The sequence below is a fragment of the Choloepus didactylus genome, chromosome 15, assembly GCF_015220235.1.
Source record: "Choloepus didactylus isolate mChoDid1 chromosome 15, mChoDid1.pri, whole genome shotgun sequence".
Taxonomy (NCBI): Eukaryota; Metazoa; Chordata; class Mammalia; order Pilosa; family Megalonychidae; genus Choloepus; species Choloepus didactylus.
This window is the reverse complement of record NC_051321.1, coordinates 10975171-11002146: the sequence shown is the minus strand read 5'-3', so window position 1 is coordinate 11002146 and position 26976 is coordinate 10975171. Positions and strand designations below refer to the sequence as shown.

The following is a 26976-nucleotide window of genomic DNA, read 5'->3' as shown; positions in this document are numbered from 1 at the left end:
GCTGGTGATCTTGGACCCCTCTACCACATCAAAAGGCACATGGTGGTGTCTGCTTGTCTCTCCCCTCTCTTCCAGATTTTGTGGATTGCAGTTTCTTGCTTTCTTCCGTGGCTTTCTCTCTCTTTGTCTGAATTTCATTTTCTCATAAAGGATTTCTGTAATAGGATTAGGACACATCCTGATAGAGGTGGGCCACACCTTAACTGAAGTAGCCTCATCAAAAGGTCATACTTAATGGATTAAGTTTAAGAACATGGTTTTCTGGAGTACATACAGTTTCAAACAACCACATAAACTATTCTGGAACAGCTTAAAAATAATTGGAATTATGTTTAAAGAGTTGGTGGACTTTCCCTGTGAAACCCTCTGGATTTGGTGCACCTTCAAGGGGGTACCTCTGACAATTCGAGGTGTGCCTCTGACAATCTCCTCATTTCCTCTATGAAAATTGGGATGCTTAGGGCCTATCTATCTTTTCTAGGGCCAGTTTTGGTAAATAATATTCTTAGAAAATTACACATTTTATCTAAGTTTTCAAATGTATTTGTGTGAAGCTGAGCACAATATACAGACCCCCTCCCTTTAAAAAAAAAAAAGCATTTCTTCCAGACTCCACTTTGTTTTCAACTCCAAATATATGTACTGTGAAGACTTTATCTATATGGCAAGTTGTGATATCATTTTGCTTTTGCCTGACACCATTGTGACTATAGACACAAGCAAAGAGGCCAGAGCAGAGTGGTAGTACTCAGTTATAAGGAGGCTATTTTATACGTATCAGTCTGTTTAAGAATTATTAAAATTCAAATGTAGAATGTATAATTTATTATAAAGAGCCTTTTCCCTGGAGATTATATCTAGGTTCCCCATCTGAGAATCACTGTCTTGATTAAATTTTCCAGCTTACACTCAGGGCCCTTCTGTGTCCAGCCTTTTCCTGTGTCTGCGTGTACTCTGTGCTCCAGTTAAGCTCAACCATTCTTTGTTTCCTGGTTTTCCCACCTCGTTGCCATTATTCCTGCTGTTCCTTCTGCCTGAAATGCCACTTTCCTGATAATCTTTCCCTGCTAATTCCACCCATCCTTCAATTCTCACTAAAATGCAACTTTCTCCTTGAGTTGTTGGAATCGCTTTCTCATCTTTCCCACAGCACAAGCCATGGTGACCCCAAAATACCTGATCCCGTTCTCTGTTCCCATTCCAACATTCAACTGAGCTAATTGGAACTTAAATAATTTTACTTTTTGTCCTTAAACTCTGTGCTGACTAAATAGCTTTTCTCTCTCATCCACAGTCCCTTTTAAAAGACAATGACTTCAGATTTTGGAAGAGATTAGAAGTTGGAAACAGCCCCAATACAGCTTTTTGTTGTCCCCAAAGAGAAGTCAGTAAGATATGAAGCAAGATTCAAAATAGATCCCAGCAGTGATGGCCAGTATTAAAGTACTACATGGGAACATGGGCCACTTTCACACTCAATTTTACATTTCATTTCCAGCATGTAAGGCCTCAGGGAGAGAATTAAACCCCAAAGGCAGTGGTTCTCAAGGTGAGATCCCTAGACCTTCAATGTCACCTGGAAACTTCGAAGCGTCTAGAATGGCACATGGGCCATTCTTAGGAGAACTGAGGAGAGTCACCCAAATCAGTGTGTCTTTGTGTCCCGTGGCTCAGCTGAGGAACCCTCTGACAGAGGCTGCCTGCAGGAGCTGTCTCGGGCCAATTAAAGCAAAGGTTGGAATAAAAACTTTTCTTTATCTGACAGCCTTCTATATAGACAGAATTTTATCAGGAATCTAGGGCCGATGCCTACTACACATTAACACTAACTCCGAGCTTCCTGGCAATGGAAAAGAAAAGCATCAAGTTAGAGTCTTTGTTGTTTGATGGAAGGAAGCATATCAACTTTTGGGGTTCTTTTCAGAAGCTTTTGCCATGTGGGTTGTGCTAAAGTGACACCAAGGTCCTTATGAGCAGTTTTTATTGAAGACGGAGAACTCTGTAGGTGACGGTTGATATTCACCTTTAAAACCAAAACAGTCTGTTTAGTCTAATTTGACGGAAATGAGTTCCTGTCAGCTTGAATGCCCTTTGCCTCCCTCTCTGTCCGTTTTGTGAACTCCTGCATGCCTTCCCTGACTCAGCTTGTGGGTCACATCTTCTAGGAAGCCTTTGATGACTCTTCCCAGCCAGCGCCAGCACTCCCCCCCGGGGTTCACGTTCCCAGGAACTTCACAGCCGCTGTGGTCATTATTGGACCATATTAGGGTTACATTTATTTTCTTTGCAAAGTTAAAAGTTTTCCAAGACAAGGGTCTTTATTTGTTTAAAAAAGAATGACTTTCATGCCTTTTTTTTTTTCTGATTTTAAAATGAGCACATCATTGTAGAACATACATGTAAGGAAAGAGAAATGAAGCTCACCTGTAATCTCATCACCAAGAAATGACCCTTGGTTAACATTTCAGTGGTTATTTTTCTGAATCTCTTTCTATGTGTACAAGTAAATAGCTTCATTTTTGTGCAAGATATTTCATAGTCTTGGTAAACAAGCCAAACATCATGCACGTGCACACAAAAACACCACAAAACAATAAAAGTAAAAACCACCTGACATCCCCGTGCTTGATGTCAGTCTGGATGTCTCTTTTTGGTTGATTACAGAAATAGGCAAGTTTACACATTTGAAGCCATGCTGAACATACTATTCTGTATGTTTCATTCTTTTTTCAAGCAGCTATAGATTATGGATACCTCCCCATATCAATAAATACGTATTGACACCACTATTTGCAAGGGTTTAAATGGTAATTCTCTGTGTATGTGTACCAAAAAATCCTTAATGATTCTTTTTTTGGAGATTTTGATTGTTTCCAGTTTTTCACTCATCTAACAATACTGCAAGTCTTAGAAGTCTCTTGCTTCCACTAGTATCTCATTCCTAGAAGTGGGTTTGCTGATCTTAAAGGTCTGTGTGTTTCACGTCTTGATATTGTCAAATGGTCTTCTAGGAAGGATGTACTAATTTATGCTCCTACCAAAAGTGCATGAAGAGTGCCCATTTCCTCATATCCTTGACAGTACTGGGCTTTGTCAATGCTTTGAATTTTTGGCAATCTGATTGGAGAAAAATGATATCCTATTGTGGTTTTTTATTACATTTCTTGGAAAAACTATTGGAGGATAAGTGTTTTTATGTTCATTGATCATTTCTATTTATCCTTTTGTGAACTGACCACTTGTGCCCTTACCTGTTTTTTCTATTGCTGTTTGAATTTTTATTTATTTCTAAGCACTCTTTATATATAAACTATTAAATCTTTGTTCTATACTTAGATATTATTCTTGTTTGTTATTTGTCTTTTATTCATGGTGCTTTTATTTATGCTTTATTTTCTTCATGGATTTTGCTGTTATGTACTTTAGCACATGAATGTTACATAATTTTATGTAATATCTCAATACATTTATTTTCACTTTGTCTAAAAGTTAAATACGTTGGAAATTAATTTTGGCATGTGTCATACAGATCATACTCCCCACCCCTCGCAAGTATTCATTCAACTTTGTCTATGCTTTTGTTTAAAAAAACCTATTTCCTCCCACTGATTTCAAATATTACTTATATCAGACACTAATTGCTTACAATTGAGTCCATTTCTGAACTCTTTATAATAGTAATATGAATATTTCTTTACCAGTTTCATACAGTTTCAGCATTTGTCATTTATAGTACATTTTAATATCTGATATAAGGGCCTTTCTGTTCTCACTAATTTTGAAACTCATAATCCTTATTTTGGAGTTTCCAAAACATTAAAAAAAATTGGAGTTTACAAATGTAAAAATTGGAGTACATTAAGTTGATAACAGTATTGGTGGAGTGCTCTTCCTGTTGAACCTGACGTGGAGCTGGGAGTCTTGCTGCGTTTGGCACCCTGTGGACTGGTGGTTCTTCGGCCAGGGACCCCAGGGGGCTGTCTGCATGTGTGCACCGAGGAAGAGGAAGATTGGGCCAGTGCCCGAACGCAGGAAAGGCCGTGAGCGAAGTCTTCATTTCCACGATCGTGCTGCTTCAGGGCCGTGGCAGCAGAGTGGGGCACAGAGAAGGGGCCTGGTGCAGATGAGGGCACGAGGGCTGATATCTGGCCATGGCACTGGTCACGCTAAAGCAGTGGGATTCTGGAGCAGGCTCAAGAGAGCCGAGAACTGTTAAGTTTTCAAGACTTTGAGAGCTGGCTGTTAAACACAGCCATTATGAAAAAGTAAATGATAGAAACTTAAAACAAACATAATAATACATACTCAAAATTTATCACCTCGTAATTATTTTACCACTCTTTACTATTATCTGCTCTTGACTTGACATCTCTTGTATCTGTATGATCGGAATACTATATCATAGCATGCTGTGGTCTCTTGTCCCAGCTCTGTGTTCAGTGGCATCACACTGGTATCTGGACATTGGACATAAGGGAATATTTACACCCTGGACATTGGCGAAGACTACAATTTAGGGCTCGATTTGTTGATTTGTTGATTGTCTAGAAGAGGGATCAGCAAACTTTTTCTGTAAAGGACCAGATAGTAAATATTTTAGGCTCTGCTGGCCATAGAGTCTCAGCCTCAGCTACTCAGCCCTGCTGCAACAGAGCAAAAGCAGCCATGGACAATATGTAAATAAATGTTCCAGTCCGTGTTCCAATAAAACTTTACTTATAGATATTGAAATTTGAATTTTATATAATTTTCATGTGTCACAAAATACCATTCCTTGAACTTTTTTCAGCCGTTCAAAATTTGCAAGTTGTTGAATAACAGGTGATGGACTGGATTTGGCCATAGTTTGCTGGTTTCCGGTCCAGAGTCAGGCAAGCATTCAGTGAGAATCAGTTACCTATATAGAATTTGAATTAAAGAATATCTTATATTTTATTGTCATTTGTAAATTGTGTGCTACATATTCCTCATATCAGTAAAAATCATAGTAAACTTATTTTTCCCTAGAGAGCTGGTTGTTAAAATTCACCAGCACACCACTGCCTCAAGGTTTTTACAGTTTGAGGGGATTTGGAGCAGAGCAGCACCTCCGGGAGGGAGGTAGTTTTCCCCAATAAACCCCTGGCACCAAGGCTGGTGGTGAGTGAGCTCTGTCCCCAGAAGGATTTGCCAACGGCTGCCTTGGGTTGCTAGAAAGGAAGAACAGGGGACTTTTGTGCTTGGGTGACGTGAGATTCTCTGGGGATTATCAGAAATAACTGGGGATACTTTGAGGACCTGCAATCAGAAAGCAGGGGTCTGAGAGCTGGTGAGATTTGTGTGTATACAGACTAAGTTGGAAACTTCCAGTTATATTTTTCCCATCCAGGGATATTATAATACACCTTTGCATTTAGCCAAGCCTTATTTAAGTTCTTTAATAATTTTGCTCATGACAGCTTCTGAGTACTCTTGGTTTAGGAATTTTTTAGGTAGTTTACATTTTTTGTTCTATTGCTGGTATATCAGGAAGCTAATAATTTGTATAAATTAATTTTTCTAACTAGCCACCTTACTGAATCATTGGTTTTATTAGTTTTTAGCTGATTTTTTTGTGTTTTTAGTAATACACTAATATCGCCTGCAATAAATGATCCTTTTACCTCATTCTTCCAAAGTTTTATTCTTAGTATTTCTTTCTTGTCTTACTGAGTTGGCCAGAACTTATAGTGCTAGCATACTCACTTCAGCCCAGATATTAAAGGAAACATCTCTGATGGTTTATTATTACATATGATCCTGGCTGTTGAGTTGAGATATTTATCATACAAAGGAAGTTCCTTGTTTTCTTAGTTTACCCAAAGAAGAATTTCCCTTCTGGAATGGATACTAAATATTATTAGATGCTTTTAGAGATTTTTTTTGAGACAAGGTGATAAATTCTATTAATGCAAGTCCTAATATGCTACCATTCTTTCATTTCTATTTCATTCTTTAATATAATGGCAGATTTATTTGCTTCTGTTGTATTTACTAGTTCCAAACCTGCACCCATAAATAATAATGATTGGCAGGTTTTTAATTTTTTTTTTCCCCAGGGGGAGATGGACAAAGTTTTGGCTTTCTTTCCTTTTCTTCCTTTTATTTTTAACAGCTTCCCACCCCCACCCCAGTATTAATGGTTAGTACAGAAAATATAAAGAAGCAAAAATGTCACCCATCACTCCTCTACCCAGAATTAACCACTGTAAACTCTGGGGCTTAGTTCCTTCCAGGTTTGAGTCTGAGTATTATTTTCTTAATCAGGAACAAGCAGTATGCAGTTTTATATCCTACTCTTTTTTCCCTTAATATATAAGTATCACCCTGGGCCCTTATTTGACTTCCTTTCTAATCCCCAACCAGGGACGTTCTGCCATTAGTGAGGATTTCTGGAATTTCCTTAGAATGATCACAGTGGCTGGGCTGGATCTTCCTGATTTTTAGAGCATCAGGTTACTTCTCCTTTGAGCTGCAAGACTGTGGGACAGAGGATGGTGTAAATGCCAGAGAATCAGCTTTCAAGCCTGGTTTCTAGGAGTGGTGGTTTATTCTTTTTTAAAAGGAAGAGAAAGTTAATTTAATAACTGTGCCAGGCACTGGACTTGCCCTTGGGCATCCAGAAGCGATGGCACCTGCCCGCAAGAAGTGGAGCCCCATGGGGGAGAGAGACACTCACGTCTCCACAACGCAGGTGACCGGAGCTCTCCGGGAAGCCGGGAGTGCGGTGGCAGCCAGCCTAGTGGAAAAGTACCTCGGCCGTGATTCATCCATTGGGGATAATGCACTGCTGGTGCCGCACCATGGCCCCGTCCCGGGTGCCGGCAGCTGAAAGCTGAAGGTCACATTGAAAATGGAGCTCAGTTCAAGGGAGGTGGTCAATGAACACTGAGGGCAAATTCTGTTATTTCAATGCTGTGCCTGGTTTCTGCTGGAAGCATCTGTCTCTCTAACTCAGTCACACGAGCAGGGCCTGCTGTGAGGCGGGCTGTGCCTGGGCACCAGGGCCGAGCCTGGGTTCCTGTGCCAGGCAACTCGCAATCTGCTGAGGGCGGGGTGGGGCAGGGTGGGGCGCCGATCTGGTTGCCCATCTGAACCTAGATTGGCTGATTAAATAAGGTGGTGAATTAGGCAAATTAAATTCCCAGGCCTAAAAAGGCATGACCCCAGCAATAGAACAACTTGATGGTTTCAACGTGAATTCACATGGCATCGATAAAGAAATCACCTGGCTTCTCAGGTAATTACCTGTCTGGCTTCTCAGCCCTGCTATATGTTGTTGCCCCTTGGGGAACTTGCAAAACTAGACATTGCAGCTGCTCAGCCCCATTCCTGAGTTTTTGATTCAATGGATCCAGGAAAATTGTTTTTTTCCTTTTAAGAAGGTTTTTGATTTTGAAGTACTCTTAGGCTTAGAGAAAAGTTGCAAAAGTAGTACAAAACTCCCATTTACCCTTAACCCAGATTCCCCAAAAGTGAACTCTCACCATACTTGCTTTATCATCCTTGCTCTCTCTGAAAGATTTAAGAATAATTTGTGGAAATGATGACTTTTTACTGCTAAATAGTTCAGAGTGTGTTATCTCAAAAGAAGGACTTTTTCTTACACAACTGCAGTACAATGATCAAAATCAGAAAGTCAACATTGATTCAGTACTGCAGTCTAATCTACTGAATCTAATCAGGCTTTGCCCATCGTCCTGGGTATCAGCAGTTTTAGGAAACTCCCTAATTCTAATGGATGCCGGAATCTCGGTCGCCTCTGGTTAATGGGGAGGGTGAAGACCACGTGGAGGGTGCCTTCCCCAAGGTCGCCAGAAACTCAGGGCAGACTTGTCAGGGGGCCCCAACCTTGCGGGAAAAGTGGCTCTCCTGGCTGAACCCAGTGGGCACCTGGCTTGGCAAGGGGCCAGCACCTTCGTCATTGTGTTGTGCCACCTGGAATTCCCCGTCCTGAGGTGGAGGAGGAAGGCAGGGGCTCCTGAAGGCCTGGGAGTATGTGTCTATCTGCTTGGTGGGATGTGTACACTTTATTTACACCCTCGGAGAGTCTGCGCTTGACTTTGGAGGTGGGGAGAGGAAGGGAGGCTCTGGTCACAGGCCAGAATGGTAAACCATTACTTTGTTGCATTCCATGATACTAGCTGCTAAAATCTGTGCTGAACTTATTTGCCAGGTCCTCTTCTCTCTTGCTAGACCCTGCATCTAGACTTCCTCTCCTTTCCCAGTGCCATCCCTCAGCCCAGCCTCCACCCTGGTCCTTGTGGTCTTACCATGCAGGAATCTAACCACATCTGTCTCCCGATTAAAATTCTAATCCCTAGGTGGAGCCCAAGTTCCTACACCTTCAATAAATGGGAGCAGTGGCATTTTGGCTCTGCCCCTGCCCCTCCCCATTGGCTCCTAACTCCCACTCAGCCTTTCAGACTCATCTCTGGGATCTGTCTCCACCTGCAGGAGGATCACCAGGAAGCCACCTCTGGGGCTGGTTTTCTGCTCCCCCAAAAGAAGCCTTGATTTTCACCCCCTGACACCACCCAGAGTGTATCTGTGGAGATGTGCATGTAAGCAGAGGAAGAGGAGGTGGACATAGATTGTGTGACTTAGTGCTTTGCTACCCAATAAGCAGCAGCATCACCTGGAACTTGCTAGAAATGAAAATTCTCAGGCCTCACCCCAGACACAAACTCCTGGGGTGGGGCCTGCCATCTGTGTTTTAACCAGCCCCTCAGGTGCATCAGATGCGCATTCAAGTTTGAGAACCACCGGGCTAGTCCCTCTGGCGAGGGGGAGGCCCGGCAGGATGCAGGACGCATTCAGGCTCCGTTGTTTCAAGTGGTTCACGGTACCTGCTCTCTACAGCTGGCGAGTCAAGAAGACCAACAGATATTTCCAATGGGCCTACTATGTGCCAGACACAGGAAACAGGAAGACACAGTAGGAAAGAGAATGTGGCTGGGTGAGGGGAAGCCCCAAACCCATACCAGGCCATCCGAGAATACCTCCAAGCTGTGGGCTGGGTTTGGAGTTGTTGGGAAGGAAGCCAAAACCTCAGCTGCTGGTCTAGGTTTTGAGAAAAGTTAGGGAAGTCATAGCATTCTTTCATATTTGTACAATTATATGTTTCAGACTGTACCCATTAGTTTAGGAACAAAAAAGAAAATAACAGGGCAAGGTGGTACAGAAAGCAACTGAGTCTTCCAGATCAAGTTGGTTTAAACCTTTGTCATGCAAACCCGTTGGAGACCCTGTAACCAAATAAACTGAGAAAATGCTGTTTAATTTTTGTCGAACTTTGGCCTTTTGTGCTTAGTTTAGTACCTACCTCATTAGGCAATGAGGTAACTCTAAGGTTGAAACCCCATCTTTTTTTGTAAAATTTATCTTTACAAGCACATTTTAAATTCTAGTTTTTAGAATTTAAATTTAAACTTTTCTTGATTCAAAATCAAGCCATCTTGCCTAAAGGGCAGCACGTTCTACATCTGGCCTTGCGTGACTTTTCATGCTGCTCCTGAAATGGAAAATTGACAAGTTGTCATTCATTGCACTTTGGTTGTTGCCTGAGGTTCTCTTTGCAATTGTGTCTGTCTGATATTTGGTCCTTGTGAGAAGAAAAAGTGGGTCACATGCCATACCCTTTTAATTTTCTGAAGAAAACATGTTGGAAATAATTAATGCAAACATGGACTGTCTGTTTTATGTAATTGATTTAGGGGAAAAGTTACTCTAAGCTAATGAAAGTGCTGACTTACAGATCTTTAAAGCTTATAGAATTTGAAGGCTTGAAAGGAAACACAGAAGCAGCCAGGCCTTGGATTGGCTTCTTTAATTAATGGATATGAGCATGTTGTGATTTATTATTAGAAATAATAAACCACTTCTAAAGGGGTTGAGAAGGTTGCAAACATATTTTAAACATTCTCCCACTGACACTATTTTTGAAGAAAGGGTCTGCGTTGAAGAGGTCATACTGAATGTGTTAATTGTTCCAAAGCTACTGGAATCTTTTTACTTATGCCACTATCACTGGGTGACGCTAACTGCCTCTTCAAATTTGGTTCAAGGTGTCCCTCAACCTGAAATATAATAACGTATCTATATTTAAAAATCCACGTTACTGAGACCATTTCTTTAGTCCGTTGTTGGCAGTGCCAAGATGATTCTATGGGACACATCTCCTTCCGATCAGCGGCGTTGTGAAGGCCGCATTCCTTAGTCGGGTGCCCGGATCCCTGTGTGGCGTGTCCCACGCTCGCCCCCTCCAGCCGCCTCTCCTGCCGCCGGGACCCGTTCCCTGCCGCCGGGACCCCTTCCCTGCCTGCAGCCACACTGGACGGCTTGGAGTCTCTCCAGCTGCGAGGACTCATGTCAACCGCAACTGTGTGCTTCCCCCGTTTCTCTCCACCGTTGAGATCCTCCAGACCTCCCAAGATGTGTCTCATTTGTCACCCCCTCTTATGGTCCCCAATTCCCCCTGCCCCTCATTGATTTCCCTTCTGCCACCTGCATTTGTTTTCTTACCACCTCCCTCTCTCCTGTACCAGCTAGTCTCATGTGGCTCATGGGGTACACTCATGTGACCCTTTACATTTAAATTTAATTAAGTTATAATTGAAATAAATTTCATTTAAATTAATTATAACTAAATTAAAATTTCATCAAATTTAAAACAAAAAAAAATAGCAGGTACCCTATTGGATAGCACAGATAGAAAACATTTCCATCGCTGCAGAAAATTCTAGACTTTGAGCTCCTTGGGGCAGAAGTCCAGTTATTCCACGCTGTATCTCCAGGGTCCAGCAGAGTGTCCCACAGAGAGCAGATCCTCAAGAAATTGTCCTGGAAACAAACCACACTGAACTGACCTGGGATTACCATCAGGAGAGCACACGCAGGTGTGCTCCCCATTGAAGCGAGGTGCGGCCTTCCCGACGAGGGTGGTGGAGGGGATGGCAGTATGCTGGGTGCTCAGAGGACAGGGAGCCAGGAGTCTTTTACCTGGGTGGTGCGTACCAGCCAGGGCTCTGTCCCCATGGGAGAGAGTGGGAATGGGTGCTAGGGGAGACGAGCAGTGTCTGCTGCCCTGGAACTCGAGGACACAGGGTAGGTCAGATCAGGGAGGGCTTTGGATTCCAGGTTGGGAAGCCCAGATTTCATTTTACTGGGATTGAGAACCACTGAAAACTAGGTAGGGAAGTGATAAATGGTAAGAGGTGAAAATTATTAACGTAGGACCCGTGCATTAGGAAAAGTCATATGAACCCCGACCAACTGGGTCCTTTGTACGTTTGGGAGAACAATGGAGGCTCCAGACCCAAGTGGAAGCCCTTTGTCCTGCTGGGCAGCGCAAACTTGGCCGCTCTAGTCCAATTAGAAGCCTCATTTCCTGAGTACGGCTTTGGCAGCCATGGTGTTTCATTGTTCCTTATTCATGAACAGGCTCTGTTCAAAATTAAAGCCTAAATCTTACAAATTAGGGCTGCTGAGAGGAAGGCAGAGAACTGGCCTGTGCGGCTTCAGAGCTGCCCCCTTTCTCTGGAAAAATCCTCCCTAAGACTGTGCCAAGTCTGCCGAATGAGAAATGAGTTTTTATGATGTATAAAAAAACATGCATCTTTTAAGAGACTCGTCTTGATAAATGGTATCAGACGAGGAAGACTCTAAAAAAGAGAGCAAGCCTTTCCGCTCAAAAGCATAACTTCCAGATATGGGGGTGCTCAGATGGAGGACAGGTCCCCAATGTACCCCCAATTCCTTGTTTCCACTGATTTATTCTATTTCCTTCCACACTGCATGTGGGTGTGCCCCCAGGCACACACACAACACCGGTCAGGGATCCCACGTCCTTCCAGTGGGACTTGTGTTTCTTGAACTGAAGAGTTGAAGCAGCTTGTTGGGGCCCCTTAATAAGCACTGCTGAGAAAGTGGGGGGACTATGAGATGGTCCTGGATGGGATCATCTTGTGCAGCGCTTCTGCTGGCCTTGTCTTGCTGAAGTCACAGGCACTGCAAATTCTGCCTCTAGGGTACTGCCCGGTCTTCCTTCCACCCCTCCCTTCCTTGACTTCTTCCTGCTGAAGCCACCAGCCTGTGTCCAGGGGTGGGCTAGCGCCACCTTCCTTCTCGCATGGAATAGCTGCATGGGCTCCCATGGCTTGTACCTACTGAGCAGCACTGTTAAAAATGCTGTGCCCCGGGCTGTGGACATCACCTCAGCAGTTCTGAGGGTGCACTGTGGACCAAGGCACCACGAGGGGGACAGGGCCAAGGCAGGTCTGTTCCAGAGAAGGCAGGTTGTTCAGCACACAGGAAGCAGAGAGCGTGCGGGTGTTTGCACACGTGTGCGGTGAGATGAGGGATGATGGAGACTCAGTGGGAATCCTCATGGGCTCAGTCTCTGACAGGGAAGGAGTTTGGAGACCCCTTCCAACAACCAGTGGGGAAGCTTTGGCCACATTTGGTTCTTTGTTCAGCTAGTTCACGCTGTAGCCTGGACACACGGCCGGAGAGTGAAGGGTGGGGGCTTGCAGGCAGAGACACCATTCAGCAGGTGTCCTGGCTCCACCATGTTGAACTCACAGTGTGACATATGATGCTGGGGGCGGGGGTGTCACTCACCCTCTCGGCTCCTGTTTCACAATTCACAAGGGAATTGGGACAAAAACCAGTTTTCACCAATTTATTCCCTACCACAGGCCTTTTTTATTTCATCTCCCCTCTGCACAGCATGTTTTGAGAGACCTTTTATTTGCAGATCTACTATGGTAAATAATTATCCCCACCCTTCCCTCTTTCTTGTTAGCCACAGCTACCCACGCACTGAAAGCTCCTAATCAGCAGAGGCATCACCCTCCTGCACCAGCCTCACCTCCCACAAGGGTGAGGTTCCAGCCTTATGAAATAGTGCAGCACAGTCTGGGGAGCCACGCTGGGTACCCCAATGTCCTTCTCTTGCCCCAGGTGGCTCTGTCTCCTTTCTCCCACCCTGGTCCCTGGTACTCCTCTGGGCAGTGGATGCTTAGGAGGTGCTTTGAGGGGGGAGGGTTGATGGGCACAGACACATTTGGAGTTTACCTTTTAAACTATTTTTGTTGGAAAAGTAATGAGAGCACAAGGGAACGACCCAAATACAGAACAGGGAAAAATCCCTGTGTCATCACGCCCCCTCCCATGGCTCCCCGCATCTATTCCAACGTCAGCGCTCTCTGCCCACCCGCCCTCGGGCGCCTCTGCCGGGGCTGGGCGTGCACCACACACTCCTCCCGGGCCTCGATGCAGGCTTTGCTCGCCTGCTTCCAATTGGCTGGAATCCGGGCACCTCCTGGTGCGGCGCAGACGCGCGTCTGTAGAAAGGATGCATTGAAGATCTTAAGCGGGAGATCAAAAGAGGGTTCTTTTATTTAGTAACAAAAAGGTTTTGAAGTAATACACGCACATGGTGAAGAAGTCAAACAGTACAAAGCCCTTCTCCCACTTCACACCCCTCACCCCTCAATAATTCCCGCTTCCAGTTTCTTGACTCTCCTCTGGAAGTATTCTGCACATGTACGAGCACGCATCCCACCCAGAAATTTTGAAAAGAATCGGGTGCGAGTGAGTCTATTCTAAATACTTCTGTCCCTGGCCTTTGTCACTTAACCGTGGGTCTTGACGCTGGCTTTTGCCGACCCCGTGGTGCCACCTTCTGTGTACGGCTGCACCGGGCCCGCGGTGGCGGTACAGCGTGCCAGACTCATCTCCAGCGAGGTGCTTGTCCTCCTCCGGAGCGCGTGACCCGGGCCAGCGGTCCCCAGCTGGCGAGTCCTCAGCTCCATAATCTGCGAGAACTTTCCTGGGCTGCCAGTCACGGCGAGAAAACCCGTGAAAGGCGGATAACTGGGGCGCGCCGACCGGGAAACTGAGCCCCGAGTGAGGACAGGCTCGCCCGCTCCCCGCCCGCCCCCACCAGCCGGGCCGTGCCCGGGCACGCCCGCCCTGCCCCCGCTGCAGGCGGTCCCGGGTCCAGCCACCGCCCGCCCTCCCGCCATCCGGCCGGCCCCCTCCCGGGCGCCGTGCCCGTCCCAGGCGGCTCGTCACCGCTGCGAGGCCAATGAGCTGGGCCGCGCGGCCACGCGCACTCGCACCCGCTCCCCTCCGAGTTCCGAGCCGGCCCCCGCGGCAGCACCGCCCCCTGCGCTCTCCCCGGCGCCGCTCCCCGGCCCTCGCCCAGCCCAACGCTGCCGCCGTCGGAGCCGCCATGCAGTCCCCGCGCGCCGCGCTCCTCGCGCTCCTCCCGCCGCTGCTGCTGCTGCTCGGGGCTCCCGTCTCGGCCCAGTTGTTCCGGGTCGGCCGCTCGGTGCCAGCCGCTGCCGGACCCGCTACGGTGTGCCCCGATCGCTGCGACCTGGCGCGCTGCCCCGCGGTGCCGGAGCACTGCGAGGGCGGCCGCGTCCGCGACGCGTGCGGCTGCTGCGAAGTGTGCGGGGCGCCCGAGGGCGCCGCGTGCGGCCTGCAGGAGGGACCGTGCGGCGAGGGGCTGCAGTGCGTGGTGCCCTTCGGGGTGCCCGCCTCGGCCACCGTGCGGCGGCGCGCGCAGGCCGGTCTCTGCGTGTGCTCCAGCAGCGAGCCGGTGTGCGGGAGCGACGCCAACACCTACGCCAACCCGTGCCAGCTGCGCGCCGCCAGCCGCCGCTCCGAGAGGCTGAGCCAGCCGCCGGTCATCGTCCTGCAGCGCGGCGCCTGCGGCCAAGGTAGCTGCGGGCCTGCCGAGGGGCCGCGAGGCGGAGCGGGGTGCCCACTGGCCGGGAGAGGCGGCCCCGGCCCCCGGGGGCGGCAGCGTCCCGCGGGCTCCCTCGAAACCGAGCTTTGCGCCCAGCCCGGGGTCGGTTCCGCGGCCGGCGGGTGTCCGGCGCGCTCTGCCTGGCAGCCCGGGACTGGGGTGGCAGGGGCGTCCCTCTCGGTCACCGATTCCTGGGTGCCCCGCGGGGAGCCCCGCAGCTCCGGGGACCAGGGGATAAAGAAGACAGAAATGTGGGCATAAAGAGAGGCGGGAAGTTAGCGACTGGGAATAATGCCTGGTGCCGAGCGACTCGTTTCTGTCGGGTTCTCTTCCTTCTACTACCCCTCCCCCAACTTTCAATGACCATACTTTAAGTCCCCCCCCACCCCGCCCCCAGCCCCCGAACATTCTGAGTGAAAACTAGCTTTTTTTCTTCTGGAAAGGAACAGACGATGTTGCCGGGCCCGGGCTCTCCGTTTCCCCCAGGTGGTCTCTCCCGGGGCTGGGACCCGTGTTAGCTTCCCTCGCTTTGAGCCAACCCTACAAAAATGAAAATGGTTCTTTTTGAATAAGCTGAGCCAGGCCCTGGATCAGGAAACCTGCGGAGGCAGAGGAATGGGGCGGGCTAGGGATGGGGGAGAAGTGTACGCCGCCTCCCTCCCCGTCTCCCTCCCCACGCATCTTTTCTGTATCAAATGACCCGCCCAGTGGCAGGGGAGGCGGGGATGAAGGGGCAAAGGAGTTAGTGGAAGAATCTTCTCTCTCTGGGCCCTCGGGGAGAGATGCTTCTTGTCTTCGGGCAGGGCGACCATGTGGAAAAACAAGGAGTTCAGCCGGGGCCAGGCCAGCTGTGTCCGCAGGGACCGGGCTCCGAGCTTGGCGGTGCTCTTGGCCGAGCACTTGGCTGCCGCCACGTGCTGGGGCGGACCCAGCCTCGCTCCTCGGCCGGGTGGTGCGTGGAGAGGAGGAGAGGGAAGCCCAGAGCAGAGGGGCTGGCCCAGATCTTGATAGGATTATGGTGCAGCCTGACCAGCCAAGACCTGGCGGCAGTTTGGCTCATGGAGAAGAAGGTCTAGAAAGAAATTAGAGATTGTGTCCTGGGTTAGCCCAGGAGCCCAGAGCCCAGCCTCAGCCCTCAGGGAACACCCAGCCTAGTTACTGGGTGGGGTGGGGGAGTTCTGGAGAAAACCGAACCTGCAGAGGTGTCAGAGGCAGGCATGATGACTGATGACGGCACACACCTCCTGAGCGCCGCTCTGTGCCTGTCTGGGTGCTTGGTTTGCTATTGCACTTGACCCCATTCGGTCTTCACAGCCACCCTTGGAGGGAGCTTCTGCCACGAGTTCCTTTTACAGACAGGAAAACTGAGGTTAAATAACTTGCCCAGGGTCACTCAACTGGGATTTGGATTTGAACTCAGACAGTCTTACTCAGAGACGGGCCCCAGTGCTTACCCACAGGCTGAGTGTGGAAAGAGGGGGTGGGCTGGGTAAAGGAAGTTTCCCGAAGGCTGGGAAGTGCATTGTGGGTGGGGTGGGGAAAAAGCATGAGCAAAGCCTGGGGTGGTTTGGGAGGTGGCAGATGGAACAGTGTGGTTGGGTACATTTGAGGAGGGGAGCCAGAGTGACACAGGCTGGCGGTGCAGGGTCCCAGTGCCGAAGGGAACCGGCTGTGCTATGATTGCAGAGGTGCCTGAACAGGGGCAGCTCAGAGCCTGGTTGTAGGTCCAGCCTAGCAGTGGGGTGCAGGATGCATTGGGTGGGGAGCTAAGGCTACTGCAGAGTCTGGGAGTGAGGTGACAACCTTAAAAAAGCATATTGCACAGTTTTGTCCAAAACAAGCCAGCTGTTACTGTTTGTGGTCTTGCTGCCCAGGATTCTGAGTTACTGGTACCATTTGAGCTGCATCATTTATTGCCAGTGAGACACAGTCACTTGATGAGCCTTGGAAGTTGGCAGATCCTTAAAAATTGGCCGGGCAGAATTGCTGTCTAGAGAAAAACAGGTCGTGTCCCACTGGCGATCAGACCCACAGCTGGCCGCCAGGTGAGGCCGTAGGGGACCTTGGAAGGAGGGAGAGACTAGAGGGCACAAGAATGTTCTCTTTCCCTCCTTCTTTCCACAAATATTTGTTGAGCTCTGCAGTGTGTCCGACATGGTTCGTATGTTTGTCTGTCTGCCTGGCACATAGGAGGTGCCCAGTAAATATTTGTTGATGGATGAGAGAATGGATACATGAATGAGTGAGGAAGCAGGAGGTGCTGTCTGCTTAGTGGAAGGCATGGCTTCATGTGTCCCCACCCTTGACCCCCTTGGCTTTCTGGAGAGATCTCTGAAGACAGGGGCCTTGGAGCGTGACACACTTCCTTCAGTGGGAGCCCTGGGCAGGTCGCTGGATGTCACTGTCAGGTGGAGTTCATTGGCTGCGTGCTCTGGCTCTGAGCAGTGACGGGAGGTGCTGTTTTAGCTGGAAGGACAGGGAAGGCCTTTTGAGGTGCTATTCGAATAGAGGACTGAAGTTGGGGTGATCACTGGGGAAAGCGCTCCGAGATTTCCAACGTCTTAAAGAGGGTTTGTCTGGAGCAGAGCCAGCAGAGCCAGAGCCAGGTAGAGAGGGGTGGGAAGTGCAGGGAGCACCCCCCCCCCCACCCCCGCACTTGGAGCCTGGCTGGCCCGGGGCCATTCAAAATAAAGCACCTTTATCTGGAAGAAGAGTTTAAAGACTTCAGGGAATGTCTCTAATCACCATTCCCAGGGTCAGCAGCCCCAGGCAGATCACTCATTTCAGAAGTCCTCACTGCTATCAGGGCTTGCATGGAGTGTACTTTGCATAGAGGTGAAAGTGCTGTTGTCTTCCAGTTTCCTCCTCTGTGGACAGTTTGGATTAGTTTAAAGCAAATACGCTCTAGTGGGCAGGAGATTAAAAAAAAAAGGGATTGGGATACTAGTAGTATTATAATGAGACAGGCCAGCATATATTTAGTGCTTATTCCTGGCCAGCAATTTGGGGAGGTGCTTGCTGTCACCTACCCCGTGTTACAGCGGGGAACAAAATGGAGTTGCAGAGTTGTGCCTTGCCCAGAACTTGAACCCATGTAGTCTGGTTCCAGAGCCCCGTTGGTAACTCCCGTGCTGTGCTGTTGATAGGGCAACAGAGATCATGAGCTGACCCCAGCTAAGCTGCAGCTGAAAGCGGCAATAAACAGTGCCCCAGATGGCACAGCCTGAGCTGAAGCGCAGGGCACGTCACATGGGCTGAGAGTGACAGCAGTCCGAGGACAAGGCACAGCCCTCGAGAAAGGAGCACAGAGGAGCAGGAGGGGCTGTAGGAAAGATGTATCCAAACCAGAGCCTCTGACCCTAAACTGTTCTTGGGGAGAGACAGACCTCCCCAACCGCCTTTCCCAGACATTGCTGAAAAATGGTCAAGAAGCCAGGAAATCCCTGAGAAAGAGACCTGAGAAGGGCTCACAGGACATCAGCAGCCAAGTCCCTTTCTCCTCCCGGTGCTAGCCCAGGAGAGTCCGCCCTTTCCCTAGCAGCCCCTGGTCCAAGCTGGGAGGTACCCAAGCCACGGGAGGACCCCCAGCTTCCTACTGAGTGGAACCTCTGAAGATGGGCCTGGGATGAGACCCTCACGCTCGTTCCTGGGGAAGAGCTTCTTGAGGCCTGGACTGTTTGCAAAATCAGGTTGCTCTTTTACGGGTGCCTTCAACAAGTAATCATTGAGCACCAGCTGTATGCCAGATCCTGTGTTGGGGTCTGGGGTCTGAGGAAACAGCATTGAACAAAGCTCCTGCCCTCAGGAAGCTTATATTTTAACACATTAGGGAAAAAAAATACAACCATTCCTTGCCTGTGGTTGCATTTTCCGTTGTTAAAGTGCAGCATTCGCTAGAGAGTCATTTCCACCATTGGCAATTCAAGCACATCTTTTATCAGTTAAAAATAAGTATGGGGTGGGGGTGCTGGGTGTCATGATTCTCCAGTGTTTAGTCATTTGGAACTTGGAAACTATAAGGTCTCTGAGCAGTTTATAAGGCTTTGCTCACTCTGGTTGGTTTTCTTTTCTTTTTTCTGTTGCTCAATTGGTTGTGATAAAGAGTTAAACTATTAAGGTTCCACAAATTGGTACGTAACAGGATCAAAAGCCAAATGTTTGAGTTACTTCATTCCATCCAGAAGAGCTGTAGCTAGGCTGCATTAGAGCTTAAAATAACTGCATTTGGTAAGGGATCGTGGCAGGGGCTATGAGCTCACTGCCGTCAGAAGGCCTGGCAGCCTCAGCACTCTGGAGTCCGCATGGAATTGTGCGGTCCTGGATGCAGTGTTATGCCTTGGATTCAGAAAGCAGACTTTCCGTGAGCTTATATCTCAAGGGAATAAATAGCTCTGGTCAGGCTTCATTTTCAAAAGAATTCCGCTCAGAAGTGATGGAGGGTTCCTTGGAAGGCTGGGGTGGAGGAGCCGGGGGCACTGACATTGGGCACTCTTCCTTTGGGGGGTGTTACCTGACCCCTGACCTCTCGGAGCCTCAGAAAGGAGGGGTTGGAGCGGATGAGCTCTGAGGTCCCTTCCAGCTGGTATGGTCTGTGATTCTTGTAAAGAAACCACAGTCTCTGAAGGGGATGTGGTCACCTCATCCTTATGTTAAAGGCTGGCTTGGCTGCTTGAAGAGTGACTTCTTTTTTCAAGTTACTGATGGTTAAAGCCGAGCATCTCGTGCTTCGGTTTTGTGTTTGCTGCTGAGAGTTCCTGGATGACCATCCGATGCCCGCTCTAAGAGATGAGCCCCAGAAGGCCCGGTGTCCGTCGCTCCTTCTGGGGGACCCAGGATGGCCTCCCTCTGGGTGCTCTGGACTGGGATCCCTCCTGAGTCATTTCATCTTTTCCCTCCCTACCTTCTCTGCCATTAAAAAAGGAGAAAATCTCAGCAGCAAAACCTAGCTGTGTAGCCACTTGGAGCACCTTTTCAAAAGGCTCCTCTGAGTGGCGGGGACGCTGGTGTGCTCCAGTGACGCTGGGATGCATGTCCAGAGCCATAGGGGACCACTGTCCAGGATATCACTCCCAGGGCAGACATCAGTGGTGCTGAAGCAGCCCGTATATGGCTGCCGGGAGGGTGGGAGTTCACCTTTGGGATCTGTGATGTGAGTTGTGTTTCTAAATTCATTCAGAGCATTTATTGAACACCTACTGTGTTCTCAGAAGTGTATAGTAATATGACTCTGTGGTCTGTGATCTCAAGGAAATTCTAGGAGACTCTGTGACACATGGGGTAAGGGCTGGGGTTCTGAAGCCAGAATGCCACTTTCTAGATGTGTGGCTTCTTGTGTGTTACTTAATCTCTCCACGTTTCAGTTTCCTCATAAGTATAATGATAATATCTACATGCATTCCTCATCAGGAAGTTGGAACATTGAAGGATCTGGTTATATGAACCAACACATTACTAGAACTCAATCAATATTAGCTAAATGATTATTGCTATCGTTATCACTAAGGCATCTGAACAAGGAGTGCCTCAAAGCTCTTATATCTCTCTGGGGCTCAGGATGGGTGGGTGGGTTGGGGATGTGTATCCTGTAGGCTGATTCGGAATTTGCCAATTAATAGGTTAGAACAGGTCCGCTGAGTGGAAGGAATCAGAAGCAGCCTCGTCTGCCAGCGTCTTATCGAAACTCCCAGTTGTTGCCAGTATCCTCTGAGAGGTTTGTCACTTCCCTTGACTTAAGAGCTGCCTGTAGGGAACGCCTGGGAGTTCGTAAAAGTTATGTCGTGAACCCTCAGTTTCTGGCCTGAGAAACTCCAGAGGTTGGCAGTTTACGGAAGTGCTCGGACCTTCTCGAACGATGCTTGGTTTGGTTTACCTGCTTTGGGGATTCTTCCCCAGGAAAGAGTGGTCATATCTTAAGGGAAAAAATAAAATAAAACGGTGATCTATGAGGACACGGATCCCCAATTATTTCTGATTCCTAAAACACATTGCCGAGTAAGCATGTTTCATAAAAAACCACCCTGCCCCAGCGACATGTGGCAGCAGCTACCGCTCCCAGCCCCAAGACGTCTTGTGTCTCCTTTTGCACATGACGGTCTCCGGGGGCCGATGATTGCAGCTGGAATTTTTGGTAATTTTCAAATTTGAATAGCCCCTGTCTCGATGAGTCAGAGCCTTGTGCAATATTTTCAAACCTCAGGAACCATCTTTTTCATCAGTTGTGCAATAAAATGTCGAGCAGATGCTGGTAGGCCTGCCCATGCTGGGCTGTTTCTCTGAGTTTGGTGAGATCTGCGGTCACATCCCTTTCATGTAATCTCTGGTGGGGTTTCACCCTCTCATCCAGCAGGGGAGTCGCCTTGCTCCCGCAACCAGGAGTGCCCTCCCCTCGGTGCCACTGTTCCCAGTGGCAGTCACCGCGTGGCAGGGATGGATCCATTCAGAGAGTTCTGTCAGTGGGGGATGCACGGGGAGCTGGCCGCCAGCTGGACCCAGGGGAGGGAAGGCTCAGCAGCAGCAAACACAGCTGCTTTTCTCGGGCCCAGAGTGAGCTGGGCCAGGGGGACCGTGTTCTCTGGGACAGCCAGGGTGGTGGAAAACAGCCCAGACAGAACAATAAGGCCAAGAGCCCCCAGCACTGGCCGCTTTCTGGGTCATGAGCTTGGCCTCCTTCTCCCCTCGTAGCCACCCAGGGAGCTGGGGGCATTATCTAGCCGAGAAGATAGATGAGTCTCCAAGAGGTCAAGTAAAACTTGTCCAAGGTCACCCAGGAGAAGGAGGCAGAGAAAGGATTTGAACCCAAGTCTGTCTCACTCCCAGGTCTATTCTTTTTTTTTTTTTTTATCTTCATTTTATTGAGATATATTCACATACCACACAGTCATACAAAACAAATCGTACTTTCGATTGTTCACAGTACCATTACATAGTTGTACGTTCATCACCTAAATCAATCCCTGACACCTTCATTAGCACACACACACAAATAACAAGAATAATAATTAGAGTGAAAAAGAGCAATTGAAGTAAAAAAGAACATTGGGTACCTTTGTCTGTTTGTTTCCTTCCCCTGTTTTTCTACTCATCCATCCATAAACCAGACAAAGTGGAGTGTGGTCCTTATGGCTTTCCCGATCCCATTGTCACCCCTCATAAGCTACATTTTTATACAACTGTCTTTGAGATTCATGGGTTCTGGGTTGTAGTTTGATAGTTTCAGGTATCCACCACCAGCTACCCCAATTCTTTAGAACCTAAAAAGGGTTGTCTAAAGTGTGCGTAAGAGTGCCCACCAGAGTGACCTCTCGGCTCCTTTTGGAATCTCTCTGCCACTGAAGCTTATTTCATTTCCTTTCACATCCCCCTTTTGGTCAAGAAGATGTTCTCCGTCCCACGATGCCGGGTCTACATTCCTCCCCGGGAGTCGTATTCCACATTGCCAGGGAGATTCACTCCCCTGGGTGTCTGATCCCACGTAGGGGGCGGGGCAGTGATTTCACCTTTCAAGTTGGCTTAGCTAGAGAGAGGGCCACATCTGAGCAACAAAGAGGCATTCGGGAGGAGGCTCTTAGGCACAACCATAGGGAGGCCTAGCCTCTCCTTTGCAGCAACCGTCTTCCCAAGGGTAAAACCTATGGTAGAGGGCTTAACCCATCAAACCACCAGTCCCCTATGTCTGTGGTCATGTTAGCAACCATGGAGGTGGGGTAGGCGAATACCCCTGCATTCTCCACAGACTCCTCAAGGGGGCACTGCATCTTTTTTTCCTTGTTTTTCTTTTTTTTTTTAACTTTCCCTTCTTTTTTAAATCAACTGTATGAAAAAAAGTTAAAAAGAAAACAAACATACAATAAAAGAACATTTCAAAGAGACCATAACAAGGGAGTAAGAAAAAGACAACTAACCTAAGATAACTGCTTAACTCAGGTCTATTCTTGAGACTTCTTTGATCCATGTGTTATTTGGCCGTCTTATTAATCTCCATATATTTGGAGACTTTCCAGCGATGTTTTTGTTTTCGAATTCTAGTTTAATTCCATTTTGGTCTGAGAACATACTTTGCATGGTTTCTATTCCTTTTAAGTTTGTTAAGTGTGTTTTCTGGCCCAGAATGGTCTCCCTAGGTGAATGTTCTTTGTGAACCTAAGGGGAAAGTGCGTTCTGCTGTCACTGCATGGAGTGGTCTGTGAGTCTGTAATTATAGTTAGTGATCTGCCCCTGGATCTGTCAGTTCCTGAAAGAGGGGTGTTGGGGTCTCCCAAGGCCGTCCCGAAGCACTGAACTGCTATCTCCTGGATGGAGTACTAGTGTCAGGAAACCTGGGTTCTAACCCACCTGGACCTTTTGGATGAATAACTCCCTTCAGCCTCACTTTCCTTGTCTACCACACGGGGCCGTTGATGCCTCCCAAGAGGCCTCAGAAGGACACCAGGAAGGTCAGATGGGATCGTGGTGGGAAGGCGCTTTGTAAACTGGGAAGTGCTGGAGCATTGCAATTGGCAGGGATTAAGACCTTGTGTCAGCAACTGCAGGCTCTAGCAGGACCCCTGGTAGAACTAGCACCAAGAACAGTGGGGCAAGAAGGATGGGAAACGTCCTAAGCTGGCTGGGTGTTGATGCCTGGGCCTCCTCTTGTCTCATGGAGACAGGGTAGCTCATGGCCAAGGTGACTGAGTTGCCCTTGAACCCTGACTCTCTGGATCACTACCATCAACCCCAAGGGCAGATTTCCAATTATTATACCAAGCACGTGGCCAGCTCTTGTGCCTACAACATAGACAGCAGATATCTACTCCCCCGGCAGGCTGTAGTCTGCATTATCGCGTTCTTCTCAGGCCCAGTTACTGCAATATTTAACATTTGCAGGCCAAGAATGGCCTGAGCTGAGGTTTCTGAGACCTGCGGCTGACATTGCTTCACCTGTTTCATATTTTTGGCTCTGAAAAATGTAGCCCACGGTGGTTCAGCCCTCAGGAAAAATTCCAGTCGGAAAATGAGATAGCACAGGAGGCAGGAATTTGAGACGATGTGACAAGGACCCTCATGCACTGATGTCTTACTGGCTGTGGGGTTGGTAAGACTTCCCATCTACGGTCTGTCCCTTTGGAATACCCATTGTTGGCCCATCCCATTATCCTTCCATCCTCTGAAAAATATCATTCTGCTGTCACCTTCCACAGCCCATGTCTAACCACATCCGTTCCCCATTTTTCATGCTTTCCTGGATCTTCTGGGCGAGGACACATCCTTTTCCATAGAGACCCTGGTGACTGGCTTGTGAGAAGGCCAAAGCCCACCAGGCTTGTAGAAAGGATAGAATCCCAGCTCATGAGTTCTGGTGGTAGCAGGTGCTTGCAGGTCCTTGAGTCCAACCCTGCATTTACAGATGGGGAGACTGAGGCTCCCAGAGTGAGGCACACATTGCATGAGGTTGCACAGCTCATCAGTGGGGAAGCCAAACCTCAGCCTGCGTATTCCTGCCAGGACAGGTGTTTGGGAGAGGCTGGGGCCCACGCACACGACTTGTCCATGAGTCTGAGAATCAGTGGGTACTTCCACTAAATCTCCCTTTTCAAAATGGTGCTGAATTGAAAGATGACCAAAAAGCTATCGATATGATGACTTGATTTCTCCCCCCAAAGTTATAAGCACATATAAATGTTCTTGCACCATAATCACGGTCCTTTTGCTAGAGGGGAAAAAAAATCAGTATAAATCTCATGGTGGGTATGTCGGATGAATCAGTACTGGAATGGCTGAATGTCTTTTAAGCTGTGGTTAGACTTTCTTTTGAATGAATATTCCAAGTTTTCCCCCTCTTAGTATAAAGACTCTTTATTTTAGGTTATTTTAATTTACCTTAAAGGTTCTTTTTTAATTTCTTTCCCCATACTGTTTAGAAAGCATGACAAATGCAGTCATACATTTGATGACATTGTATTACATGCTTTTTAAAGTTATCAGTGTAATTTAATCACATCAAAAATAAGGAAAAGAAGGAAAAAGATCCATGATTCCACCGTTTTATCCAGCAGCTTCATAATTCCTGTCCAGGGCATTACCAGAATTTGGGTAACTGTTCCCCTATTTGTGTTTGAGCCACAGTTACTATTGTAAATGATACAAAGAGGAATATTTTCATGCTCCTGGTTATTCCCTTGGGATGGAAATTAAGAAGTGCAATGACTGGACTGAAGGATATGGATTTTTACGGCCATCAGGGTGTACTGCCAAATTATCTTCCGGAAGGGTAGTGCCAATATTTGTTGCCATGAGCTGTAGAACTATCAACCTTTTAAGTCACTGAAAATTTGGGGCAGGGAGGGGCGGTCAAAAAGGGATCCTTCAGGATAAATGGGATGGGATGGTGCTAGCTGGTCATTTTGCTAGGTCGGTAAATAGTCTTTTAAGTTACGTTTATTCTCAGGTTGATTGCTTTTGAAGAGATCAGCAATGATTTGGGATAAAATGAGAATCTTTAAAATTGACTTTTACTTGGGGTTAGGGTGGAGCTGTGCTCAAGGCCACCAGAGCGGAAGGGGTTGTGTTGTCAGCTCATCTGACCCAGCACACATTTTGGGCGAGGAGCCGGGGACCAGTGAGGGCTGGAGGCCACAGGTCCAAGAAGTGACAGAAAACTCGGGCCCAGGGCTCACGGCTGCAGGCCTCCCTGGGTACCAGCTAGGCCCAGCATGCAGGGGGAGGCCAGACTGGTTTTTGTTTGTTTTGAAAAGTGAAGCCTACATTTATCCAGATGCTTCGTACACACAGATAGAAGTGCTATGTGAGCCACATACGTGATATTCCATTTTCTAGTAGTCACGTTAAAAAAGTTTTAAAAAAAACAGGTGACATTCATTTTTCCCATTTTTCTTTTTTTAATAAGTTTTATTGAGCTAAAATTCACATACCATGGGGTTCACCCTTTTAAAGTGTACAGTTTGGTGGTTTTTAGTGTATTCCCTAGGTGGTACAGCCATCGCCACTATCGAATTTCAGCACATTTTCCTCACCCCAGAGGAAACCCTGCACCCATTAGCAGTCACCCCACTTCCCTTCCGTCCAGCTGTAGGCGACCACTGATCTCTTCTGTCCTACGGATTTGCCTATTCTGGGCAGTCATATAAATGGAATCACACAATCCTTTGTGTCTGGCTTCTTTCACTTAGATGATGTTTTCAAGGCCCGTCAGTATTGTCCCGTGTATCAGGACTTCGTTCCTTTTTATGGTGGAATAATATTCCATTGTATGACTATCGAAGGCCGAACTTTCATCTTCTCTCCCCATTGAAGAATCCTAATCCCAGTCCTGAAGGTCATCTTGGAAGTCTCAAGTGCTGCGGTGGCCCGGACTTGCTCCTGGAGCACATGGCACACGAAGCCAACCTGTAAAATCAGAATCGTCTCTATGGGTGGGAATTTTGCACTGAAAGGAAAAGCTCAGCACATGCACTTTTCAGATTTATGAGACTTGCATATATATGTATATAATGGTAAAGGGAGTTGGAAATGGCCTGGCCTCCCCTCCCTCCATGTTCCGCATGGGAAAATCGAGGCTCGCCCTGGGACTTATCACTTCTTACTTGAGCTGATGATCCCTTCTGGCATGCCTCTGTTTTACTGGTTCCCCGCATTGTCCTTTTCCGCAGACCTAGGTTTTTACCTAAGGGTAGCGGTGCACCTGCAGATCGGTACCCGGTGCTTCTCAGGAAGCCCTTCCCGGGCAGGACGCAGCGGTTCATCTCTGTTTCCCTCGCTTGGGTCCGAGGCCTGGGCCTGGCTTCTGCGGTCAGCGTCTGGCGGGCAGGGCGTCCCAGCCCGCGGCTCAAGGCTGGAAGATTCCGGAGGCCGTGTGGCAGGCTCTGGCACTCCAGACATAACAACAAGGAGGAGTCGTGGCAGGAAGCAAACCCTGCTGAGAAGTCGGGGAAGGTCGGGACCGGAGCCAGATGCTTATCAAGAGGAAAGTTAATAGTGTTTTTGTGAACTGAGCAGTCAGCCATTTCCCTGAAGATAATAATAGACACTGCGATTTCTGGAAAAAAAAAAAGTGCAGTGGAATTGATTGGAAACTTTATTCTCTGATGCACGAAACAGATGTCAAATGTGCCGGTACTGAGCATGCTCAAGCGTTCACTGCGGGTGTGCAAGGATTCTCTGGGCCAGAGAGATGGAGAAGTGATTTTCAGTGACAGTTACTT

General features: G+C 48.1%; 1 protein-coding gene across 1 annotated transcript in view; it reads left to right on the top strand.

The window, feature by feature from the left end:
• Positions 1-14203: 14203 nt before the first annotated feature.
• Positions 14204-26976, top strand: part of HTRA1 (HtrA serine peptidase 1) — a 49475-nt gene continuing 36702 nt past the window's right edge. Inside the window, exon 1 of the mRNA XM_037804606.1 lies at positions 14204-14750. Within this exon, the coding sequence (XP_037660534.1) occupies positions 14258-14750 (493 nt within the window). The 5' untranslated portion in view covers positions 14204-14257. The remainder of the gene's footprint in view (positions 14751-26976) is intronic.